Source organism: Periplaneta americana, chromosome 2 (genome assembly GCF_040183065.1).
Source record: "Periplaneta americana isolate PAMFEO1 chromosome 2, P.americana_PAMFEO1_priV1, whole genome shotgun sequence".
NCBI classification, from domain to species: Eukaryota; Metazoa; Arthropoda; class Insecta; order Blattodea; family Blattidae; genus Periplaneta; species Periplaneta americana.
This window is the reverse complement of record NC_091118.1, coordinates 44,602,655-44,614,893: the sequence shown is the minus strand read 5'-3', so window position 1 is coordinate 44,614,893 and position 12,239 is coordinate 44,602,655. Positions and strand designations below refer to the sequence as shown.

The window sequence follows — 12,239 nt, the reverse complement described above, 5'->3', positions numbered from 1 at the left end:
TGAACATCTTCAGTGGTGTCTATTGCTGGTGCGGCTGGTTCTACTGCGTGTGCCGATTACAGTCTGCGCTGGCTGTATCGTTGTATATATAGTGCGGGAGGGGGGGGGGGGGCTTGCTCGGATCTCCGAACATAGAAGAAACTGCCGCCTTGGCTACGTAGATAAGTCGGCTGTAGCTGAACATGCTTATCTGGAAGGCGAACATAAAATTAGGTTGGAAGACACCGATACATTCAGCGACACACCACATTTCTACGCAAGGCTACACCGAGAGGCGATTGAAATATATAAACATAAGAACAATTTCAATCGCAAAGAAGGCCTCAAGGTTAACAAGGCCTGGTATCCGGCATTAAGGAAAACTAACATCAAATCCGCCCGCGTAGCACAATTAAACAACACAACCCCGGACGCGGAGCGCGTAGAAAACAGCAAACCCGCCTGCGAAGCACATTCGAGCGCGGACCGAGGCGACAACAGCAAGCCCCCCCCCCCTCCCGCACTATATATACAACGATACAGCCAGCGCAGACTGTAATCGGCACACGTAGTAGAACCAGCCGCACCAGCAATAGACACCACTGAAGATGTTCACCGCAGCAGTGAACGAAACGTTTGGTCTCACAACCAACAGACCACGGCCTCATAGCCTGGAAAACTTTTCTACTATTGACGCCGGCCGTGAAAGCCTACACTCCAATATAAGTTCTATGGATGTTTGTGACAGGGCAGTTTAAGAGGTTATGTTCCAAATCTTTTTCGTTAGTGTTGCATCAGCAACAACTACTAGAGTCAACAAGATTAAAGCGGTGAAGATACTTCTGAGTGATAATATGGCCTGTCCTGGCTCTTGCTAAGAAAGTTTGTATGTGTCTGGGAATGTTGCGGAACATTTGTAAATCATTAGGTTTCTTTTGTATGTTTTGAAGTACTTGGCCTTCATCAGAAGAAAGCCATAATTCGACCCATAAATTATTAAATGAGAATTGACTGCAGAATATGCGCTGGTTAAAGAAGTTATTTGCATAGGTTTGGGGCCCAAGGATGTTGCCTGTTTAGCAATATTATCTACAATCTCAGAAGGGGCGGGGAAACATTTTTATAACCACAGCATACCTAAATATTTAATTTTTTATTTAGAAAAGTATTCATTTAATCATGAAACCCCATGTGCTGTTTTGTTAACCACAGTATATAGAACATGCAGTAACAATTTCATGTTCCTAGCATCAAAATTGTTAGAGCCTTTACACTTCAAACCTGATGAAATGTGCTAAAAAAAAAAAGTGAGAAAACAGCTTGTAAAATTTGCATGGAATTAAAGCTCAGTAGTGCAGCCATTTATATATTGCATAATTTTTATGCTTTCGAGCACTGCAGAACATTGAAACTTGCTCAACATATAAATAAGAGATTGCTGATTCATTTTTCACAATAAAAGAATTTTTTTTTTAACTGAAAATGATCAAAATCTCACCCATCTCCCCCTTAAAGGATAGTTGGCATGAGTTTTACAACAGTGATTGGATATATATATTTATGAATTTGTTGTTCTTTTACTTGTAATCGTGTTTTCTTTCAGGTGTGCCCTTTGTGTAACAGTGTTATCACAAGAAGCCCACGCTTTTCCCACATCATGAAGTCACAATATGCTGCAGTGTGTAAAGTGAGGACCAAGGTGTTTGGCGAGAGGGATCGTATTGAGAAGAGCAGAGGCAAGCACTTTGCAAAACTCAAGGCAATCCCTCAGGAAATTGTGGCACAATCGCGTCTACCTGTAGGTTTCCAACGTAAGTAAGAACTTGAGATACAATTAACCCTTATTTTGTAATGTGATGATTCAAAGTAACAGTTTTTAAACAAGATGGCTATTCTTAGCGGATAGCTAATTTAGTCCAATTAAGTTTAATTTAGCGGGTTAAATCCTGAATATCTCTGCAGTACATATGAAGAGAAGGCATATGTCACTCCTGATAGTGATTTGTCTGTTAGACAGGAACGTTCCCCTTGGTGCCATTTGACAGGAGTAGGCTATGTGCCAGCACCGGGTTTCTCTTCTCCATCATCATCATAATCATCATCATCATCGTCCTTTTACCCACTCATTCCCTATACTACACTTACATTCACCCTAGTACAAAACCTTACTCTTCACAGATACAAATCATGCATAGCGTAGCCCACCGAAGTGGTGTGCAACTTGAAAATTAAGAAAGAAGTGCGCACAAACGTGCAATTTAGTTTGGTATGAGTTACTTCTCTTTACTATATTCCACCAGTGACTTCGTTCTATTCACACATTTACTAAAATGATATTTTGGACACACTTCGTTGCACAGTTTGCACACGCATTCGGGGGAAGGTTCGTGGTACTCTGATCTTCTGCACAGTTTGTGGTGAAAACCGTGAACTGCTAGCCTTGTTATGGCGCTTCGTAACTTGTTGTTCGGCCCTGTCCAGTTGCGGTTGATCATCGCGTCCGTTCCATAGAATTCACTTTCTATTTCCGCCTTCTTCTCTTGCATGACCATGCGTAGTCGAAGTTCTGCTGCGGTAGATGGCAGCATGAGTCTGCTTCGTAGTTCCTCTATCAGGAAGGGTTCTCGCACGAGTTCGTACGCCATTCTGGAGGGTGCATATTTTGAGATTCTCAGTGCTGCTTTTAAGAACCTTGCTTTGACGTTCTCCATGGTCTTGAGGTCATTGTAGTTTAGCTGGGTCCATGTTGCAACTTGAAAATGGGTCACAGTTCTGCCATCTATCCGGAGTATGTGGTTCCCAAATCACGCAAGTGAAGTGGGTAGGCATTGGATACACACAGTTTAGTTTAGCTCTTAGTTTTAATGCAGTATAGTTTTTAAGTTTACTTTTAGTTTAATTATTCTTTAGTGTGCAGCATAGATTTTAGCTTAGTATAGCTTGGCTGGGATGCGAGTTACAGTGGTATAATCAATCTTCTTAATGTATCCAGCTGTTTGCTGACAACATAAAGTCCACTATAGTCCACTCTAGTCTATTCAGTTGTTTTTGACGAGAAATGAGGGTATTTTGATCGGTGTTCATTATAGATGCCTGTTGCTAGTAGCCAGAGGTGGGGAGTAGTCAGTATGTACTGCAGGGCTGTGTCTTCTGCAACTGGTACTGATGATTTTAATTTACTTCCTTTGTGGTTTATGGATGGACAGTATAGAAGAATGTGTTCCAGATCTTCATCATGATTATTACACCACAGACAAGTAGGATTATCAGAAATGTGAAATCAGTGTAGGTACAATTGAGCGACAATGTGACCTGTTCTGGCTCTTGTTAAAAATGTTTGAACATGTCTGGGCAAGTTTTTGTACATTTCCAGATCATTTGGTTTCTTTTGTACAGACTGTAAAATTTTTCCTTTGTTAGAAGAGAGCCAATTGTTGATCCATAGGTTTGTAAAATGAGACTTTACTGAAGCAAAAGCATTGGATAGAGATATCACTTGAAGTCTTGGTTGCAAATGTGTTGCCTGTTTTGCAATATTATCGACTTTCTCGTTTCCAGGTATACCACAATGACTAGGTATCCATTGAAATGTTATTTCCTTTTGAAGTTCTTTTAGTTTACTTAGTTGTTTCTGAATTGGAATAATTCTATGTGCATATAGGTTTGGTACATATTTAATTATATTAAATATAGCCCCCTTAGAGTCGGTAAGTATGCAAATAGATTTTTCAGAAATTTGAGTAACACATTGAAGAGCAGCATCAATAGCTAGCAATTCAGTGTCAAGACTGGAGGAGGATGAACATGGTATGAAATAACTTTCTTGATATTTTGGAATATAATATTCTGCTCCTGATGTCCCATTATTAGGATTTAGAGATCCATCTGTATAAATTTTAAGGTGATCTCCGGAGGTAAAATAGTCCCTCAGTCGGATCTCTGGGTAGGGACTGCACTGAGAGATGCCAAGAATCGTACTAAAGTACTTATTTGGAACACCAAAAGTCACACCATCCAGTCAATCGGAGCCAAATTTAATATTACAGTGGTATAACTGTTCCATCAAAAATGGAGGAAATGTGATTTCAACACAGTCTAGTATATACAGTCACGAAGCTCAATGCATAGGGAATATGCATCCATAGATAGTTGCTAACCACAAGGATCGCTACTATCGCCTCATTACAGATAATGCGAAATAGTACCTGCACAGTCTAATGTTCCTGGTACCCTCATCAACTCAAGCTACTATTGGGTTGAGGGAAAACCCCGGAAAAAATCTCAACCAGGTAACTTGCCCCGAGTATATTGAGAAATATATCATATTATCATTATCATAGTCAGAAAAATCAAGATTATTCAAGAGAGTAATATGGCTGCTCGTGAGGAACTGAATTGATAGATCTCCAATCTTTTTTAGAGCTGAAATATTTACTTTAAAAGGAGAAATTCATAGCCTTTGGGAAGTAAAGACATAAAAAAGATTCCAAATACTGCGGAGTGTTTCTCTGAAATGTCTAGTTTTGTTCAGGACAACCTACCTATACGAAATAAACATTCTCAGTTGTGAAATATCTTAAGAACAAAGCACAATTACAATTAATTGTTCACATCTAAGCGACTTCACTTTGGATATCACTGAAGTTTTGAATAACATGCAAGTTCAAGGATCTCATTACCTTGATTAGTGTTTTAAACATTTATGTTTTATTTGTTACTTAATTTATTTATATATTCATATATTAAATGTAATCGATTTCATGGTGCTCGCTCACTTAGTATTACGTGTAGGCAGTGCTCACAATCTTAAAAGGCTGAGAACCTCTATTCTAGAGCTTCCCCATTTAGTACCTGATAATTTTTTTAGTATTTAAAATCTACTTAGTGCTTTCTCATTTACATCTTTATGTGATTTTTCCAGATCAGTTTTGTTTTGATGTTTAATCTGTCATTCCAGGTCTCCAGCGACGTTTTCTGACACAGAGGACAGAGTTCACAAAACTTCTTAGAGGTGAATATGAGAGTAAATTCACTATTTAATACATCATGTTCGTTTGATCTTCATCTCCTCATTCTAGGATGGGCATTTGTTCAACTTTGAGTGGAACTATTTTGGTTTATGAATTAAATACTATTATAGTCACAATCATGCCATGGTATGAAAGAAAAATTTCACAACCTCGAGCGGGAATCGAACCTGCGACTTCCTGTTTTCCGGTCAGGCGCTCTACCACTGAGCTATCGAGTTCGTCTCACGCCAAAGGCTCGGAATTATCCTTTCATACTGGCGACTGTCCATGATTGTGACTATAATAGTATTTAATTCATTAATATGTCACATCAACGGACGTATATACGTCATCCAAACATCGTAAGATGAAGATTACATTTGTAAAGTTTCTTTCCAGCCATAAGCAGTGCTGACTAAGATCAGATGCTATGGACAGTACTCTATAACAGAGTCGCCAGTATGAAAGGATAATTCCGAGCCTTTGGCGTGAGACGAACTCGATAGCTCAGTGGTAGAGCGCCTGACCGGAGAACAGGAAGTCGCAGGTTCGATTATCGCTCGAGGTTGTGAAATTTTTCTTTCATACCATGGCATGATTGTGACTATAATAGTATTTAATTCATTAATATGTCACATCAACGGACGTATATACGTCATCCAAACATTGTAAGATGAAGATTATTTTGGTTTAGTTTTAGCATGTGTTAGGAGATATCGCATTGCTAAATGATACTGAGCAGAATGCTTCAAAACTCATTGTACTCCCTTTGACACGCAAAATGGTCGCTTTCCTGGAGTGTGAATTTGTCTAAATGTCATTTGAATTAACGTGCGATGTACATGGGGAAAAATTAAGCATCGAGGACAAAATCAAATCATAGCAGCGACATACTTGTATGTTACGAAACGATATATTCCCAATGAAGCGTTTATGGCTTAGCAAGACCAGGGTTCAAATTTATGTGTGTTTAAAATTTTAAAATATTTTCCATGTATTAGCATGTAGCGTTATTGGCTTTAATTTAAACTTAAATTTCCAACTCTGTAATTTAACTTTTATACAACAGTAATATTTCAATGTTATATTAATTTTATAGGAACATGCTTATTTCAAAATATCAGATGAAAATAAGTAAAAATAGATAAAGAAAAAGTACATCAATTTTATTACTTTACTTTATTCGTGACTCGAATTCATGACAACAGAACTAGTCATGCGATTTACCATTTACATGCAAGTGATGGATAACCTCGTAGAATAACATAGAAAGTTTGGCCAAAGTCTAATTTCTAAGGAAGGAAATTGTTCACAACAACTTTTTTTTTTGCTTATTCCCATGTATTAGGTTAAAATATTATTTACTGTATACATTTTACCGAAATGAATTTATTTCTAGAAACAAATTAAGGTAACTACTAGATATTTATTCTATATTTTGTATTGTTGCACATGCATATACTGATCATATGGTAAAATCTGGATACAACCAGTCATGTTAATTATCCGATTATGAACTAAAAGTTATTGAAATAATATGAGGCCTATAAATAGAAATATACAAAATTCTTTCAGGTAACTGGAATTCGAACTCCAGCACAGTGACTTACAAGCCATATATTTTATCAGTCATACACAGTAGGTAGACTATTGTCTACCGTGTTTGAATGAAATGCACGCCTTTCTGTCGACCATGAATGCATGTCCTCTAGTTGAAGTGGAGGGTTTAAGGAATCACTATTAATATTTTACATTGGAACCCCTTTTTAACGTATCTCTGAGCACAACACAAATTCCACAATTTGGGACATCTGGCCGAAATCTACGGCTGACCACTAGGATCCAGAATACAAAGCAGAGGTTAAATTAAAAATACAATATGATTGCAGAGAGAATATGGAACAATGATAAATTTAAAAATAAAGTACAATTTGATTTCGGAGAAACACGAGATGGAAATACATTGAAGAGTAATGAAATGAAGTAAAAAAAAAATTACATAGTATTATACAAGTGATTGTGTAAAATGGATAATGAATCTCTCAATACCATTAGACAAATTTTGTTAATGTCCTCATTAGAAAATTTAAGAGAAAGGAGAATGGTTTTGGTTAACTTAAATGAAGTTCCCCTAGCGCCAAAAAGAAGTCCTTTCACTTCCCATGTATTAATATTCATTACATGGGTTGTAAATAGACTTCTTTTCATCATTAACGTTATTGGCATGTTGATCATCCTTCTCAAAACGGACAGTGGGGTCAAGAATGAGGCTTCTTTGATTCCGGCAATCGATGGCTATATAATTTTTTTTTCCTTTAATAAGGGTTTTCCTTAAAATGGGGTTTACCTAAAATGAGAAGGAAAAGCTAAAATAACTAGTACTAACGTTTGATTACACCAAACATAATTATTTAATCAGGACTACAATTATTATTTACAATACATTTCATTATAATATTTTCCAACTCTTCAAATGGTGAGGCATGAATCTGGATATGTTACGAGTAATTACATTAAATTTGCTGGTTAATATGTAATACATGACGACATTCTGCATTTTGGACGACTGGACAAAGTAATGGCTCTTGCCTAGTTTTAGATTTTGCCATTTCTGTACAGTTTGTGTTTTAAGGGAACTGGGTAGTGATTAGGGGTAAAAAAAATACGACTTTTTATTTTGTGTTTAAAAAAAAAAAGTACAAAACGTGAGCTTTAAAACAATATATATTATGGGAGATACATCTGCAGATAAGCCCTTTAAATTACCTCTTTAAATTTGTCAGTTCATGAAATTTATATATCCTTTCTACTTTTAAATGCAGTTTTCCATAAGTTACTATTTTTTAAACTGAAGTACATTTTTCTCCGAAATTACTAAATTTATTTACATGAAATTTTTACAGTGTTTTCTGCAGCCTTTGGTCTACAAATTAGACCTACAGGTTTATGAATATCACATGCATAACATGAGGGAAAAAATATATATTTATTGAAAAAATGGCAAAAATTGTAATTCAAAGTTCAATATTTTTCTGTTTCACTAAGGGTGAAATATTTACCTAAATTTTGCTTTAGAATTTGCAGTGTACATAACTTGATAACTTAAAAAAATATAAAATATATGAGTGAAGATTGTAGCAAGTAGTGTGCACTTAAAAGTTTGAGATACATTTAGCAAAGTGGGAAAACTGGTTTTCAGTTAGGGTCTTTCTTTTGCATTTGGATAAGAAACTAATTGTATTTTATACCACTAAATTCAGAATGATCTATTGCATAATCATGGAAATTATTATTCCACTCTGAACACTAAAAAGCTTAGAAATATTGAACTAAACTTTTGTAATGAAATTCTTTAATCGCACAGGCTCACTACCCACTACCTGTAAGAAAAATGTTTTTTTTTTTTTTTTCTAGAAAGTAATCGTTTCACTGAGATATACAACCAGCTCTACTCATTCCTTGATGCTTCACCGACCAAAGGCAGGAAGAAGAATTATACTAACTTAAGTGACAAGGATATGGAGACTATAGGTATCAAGTGTGACATCCTGCTTGAACTTGGGAAGAAAAGCAAGGAGATTGATAACTACGTTTCTGGCATAGCCAGAGCAACAGTGCTGAAGCAGTTGTGTATGATTCTCGACATTATTAAATCCCGTCGAGAGTAAGTACATGATTTTTAAGTATAAACTTTTTGGCATCGCAAGTACTTGCTTTCTTTCAAAGACTTTTCACACATGTAGGACTGGAAATGTTGATACACATCGTAAAACTTTCTTTTCTATTCTAATCTGGCCAGTGAATATTTCTAGAGACTTACTAGACTAGACGGCATTTCAGAAGGCGGTTAGCTTCTATATGCGCCGTAGCATTTCTGGTATGTGACGTCACAAGCTTGTACAGTAGAACCAATCAGAATCAGTCTATAACAAGCACTTCCCGAGTTCGTTTGTTCACGTGCGAGTGTTTGAATACATTGAATAAGTAAAACTAACGTTTACTGTGTGTGTAAGGTAAATAAATGGAAGAAGAGACTGTAAAAAGACAAGTATTACACAGGCAGGCGCGGAAAATAGTGTTTAAGGTGTATAATTATTTTAAAAACGTTGACGAGGAGAACGCTGCCAGCCGTCTTGATGCTGGCTACAACGTTGCCAACCCGCAAGAAACGACTGCAGAAGCATGTGGAGTGGGATTGAGAACCGTGCAAAGAATATTGTTAGTGAAGGAAAGAGAGTTTGTTTGGTGTCCTGCTTACAGTAATCAACGGCTAAGGTCATTATTGTCTTTTGATAATTTTAAATTCTCTCCTGCGCTATTTGTATTGTACGTGCTCGTGAAGTACGATGTGGCAATGTTGTATGCTGCCTTACTCTCTCTATCTGTCTGTCTCGACGCAAACGCTAGGAAACAACCGCCTTCCGAATTGCCGTCGACTCTAATATTGTTCTCTGTGTATTCTTTCTTTGCTATTTCTTCAACAAACTCCAACTTTTATCTGTATTTGGTATTTAAAAAAAAATTGCCACACATGCAAAGTTTATAGAATCATTAAATCTTAAAAATCTTAAATCTTAAAAGCAAAACAACAACAACATAACCTCATTTTCACTAAAGCAGACAAAGGCAATTGCACAGTGATACTACACAAACAAGACCTACACAACAAAATACTGGGTGTTCATTTCAAAGTGTGTCATGACGTCACTGTTGTTGGGTCACCGATTTGAAGCAAGTTTCAGCTTAAATGTTAGAGAAGTTGCCTATTATTTAAGGCGTTCTTCAATCTGAACTTGAGAACGTGTACGGTATAACTTGAACGTCGTAGCAACAGATGGCGGTCTATACGGTCTGTGTGCTACCATAACCTCTTTCGAACTGTGTTTTGCGCCGGCAAGTCGTACGCAGGGTATTTGTTATCATCGGTTGTGTACGGTAACATTTCACAACACAAATCAAATGCTCCGTGTCCATGTTGACCGTCGAAGTTAATGTAAACAAATACGTAAGTAATCGTCTTAACCCTCTCCCCATATCCCGACAGTACGTATTTCCAAACAGTTCACATTCCTGCCACTACTGGCGTTACCGTACGTATCGGCACGTACTCTTCAGAATGAACGCCGTACTTGCTAGCCAACTTCTCTGCCTCTTAGATTATACACCTGAGCTGCGGAAGTGTAGGAAGATTGAATTCTCTAGGCTCATCAGCTAGCCACATGAAGGCATACAGCGAGCCAAGACACATTTTGAACTGAACACCCAGTAGAAACATACTTCAAACAAAACAACATCACAGAACTCGAAAAAGACCCCACAACACAATAAAAAACACAATCAACAAAAGCAAACACGTAATACCACACAACATAAAACACCAACTCAAACCAATCAAACCAGCAGCACCTAAACTCAATGCACTACCCAAAATACACAAAGAAAACATACCTATCAGACCCCTAATCAACTACAGACAGGCACCAGCACACAAACTAGCCACACACATGGACAAAATCATCAGAAACAACATAAAACTCAGAGAACAGACAACAATAAAGAACACTATAGACCTCGTCAACAAAACAAAACAACAACACATACCACAGAGTGCAACACTAGCATCATTCGATATCACCAACTTATACACTAATATACCAATACAGGACACATTACAGATACTAAAACAAATGCTCACAGATAACAACACACCACAAGAATACATCGAAGAAATCATCGAAATCACAGACATCATAACAAAGCAAAACTATTTCACACACAACAACAAATACTACACCCAAACAGAAGGATTGCCAATGGGATCACCCATATCCAGCATACTAGCAGAGATATTTTTACACAACATAGAACAAACATACATACTCAACAATGAACACAACAAGTATGCAGACAACATAATATACTGGCACAGATATGTAGACGATATACTCATATTATACAAAGGAAACAAAAGACAAATACACAAACTACACCAATACATAAACAAATTACATCCAAAACTTCAATACACACTAGAATTTGAAAACAACAACTCCATAAATTTCCTAGACATCACCATAACAAAAATCGACAACAAACACACCTTCAAAATATACAGAAAACCAACCACCACCACCACACACATACACAACACATCTAACCACCCCATACAACACAAACATGCTGCATTCAGGACAATGGTACACAGATTACTCAACATACCCATGAACCAACAACACTACAATGAAGAAGTGAACACAATCAAATTCATAGCACAAGAAAACGGATACAATCCAAACACAATAGACAACATCATAAGGAAGACAAAACAAAAACTTAACAAACACATAAATACACAAAACACAACACAAACACAAGAACGCAAGAAATACATCACACTAACATATGAAAACAAAAACACACATAAGATCGCATCTTCATTCAGAAAACAGAAATACAACATAACATACAGAACAGAAAACACACTACAAAGACATCTCCACACACAAAAAACACAAACAAATAAATACGACCACACAGGTGTATACAAACTCACATGTAATAGTTGCGACAAGTTCTACATAGGACAGGCAGGCAGATCATTCCAAACTCGCTACAAAGAACACATTAAAGCTATAACCAGAGGACACAACACATCTACATACGCCGATCACATAACCAATGCCAACCATACATACAATAACATAAATATGGACATGGAAATCCTACACACACAACCCAAGAACCAAAAACTCAACACACTAGAACAGTACGAAATATACAAACACACTAAAACACACCCCGATCAAATCCTCAACACACAGATCAATTTCACTACACACACACTATTCGACTCCACAATCCAACACATTCCAACAATAAAACACACCCTCCTAACAGGCAGAGAAGTTCGAGATGACGCTGCGATCTAGTAGGCTCTGATGATGGTGCGTGATGCACTGAAACAGCTGTAAGCCAGACGAATATTACATATTTAACACGAGTAAGTCCACTAGTTCATCAATTAATCATTAAATCCACATTAAGTAGCAACAAACTTCCATTAAATTTCGTAATATCGAGATAAACAAATGAGCGAGGAACCGCAATCCATTCTCTGTTGTGAAGTTTATTTGCTTTAACTGCCAATCCATTTACTACAGTAACTTATTGCAAAGTTCTGGGAGACTCATGAAACTGTGTGTGTGTGCGTGCGTGCGTGCGTGCGTGTGTTTTTTTTTTTTTTTTTCATTT

At 37.0% G+C, this 12,239-nt stretch overlaps 1 protein-coding gene across 2 annotated transcripts in view; it reads left to right on the top strand.

Annotated features, from left to right (window-relative positions):
- Positions 1–12,239, top strand: part of LOC138693065 (NFX1-type zinc finger-containing protein 1-like) — a 129,432-nt gene that overhangs the window by 102,250 nt on the left and 14,943 nt on the right. The window contains exons 22-24 of one of the 2 annotated variants that reach the window (XM_069816638.1): positions 1,583–1,790; positions 4,937–4,990; positions 8,403–8,652. In XM_069816638.1, coding sequence (XP_069672739.1) covers positions 1,583–1,790; positions 4,937–4,990; positions 8,403–8,652 — 512 coding nt within the window. The remainder of the gene's footprint in view (positions 1–1,582; positions 1,791–4,936; positions 4,991–8,402; positions 8,653–12,239) is intronic. The other variant, XM_069816647.1, reaches the window with a different exon arrangement.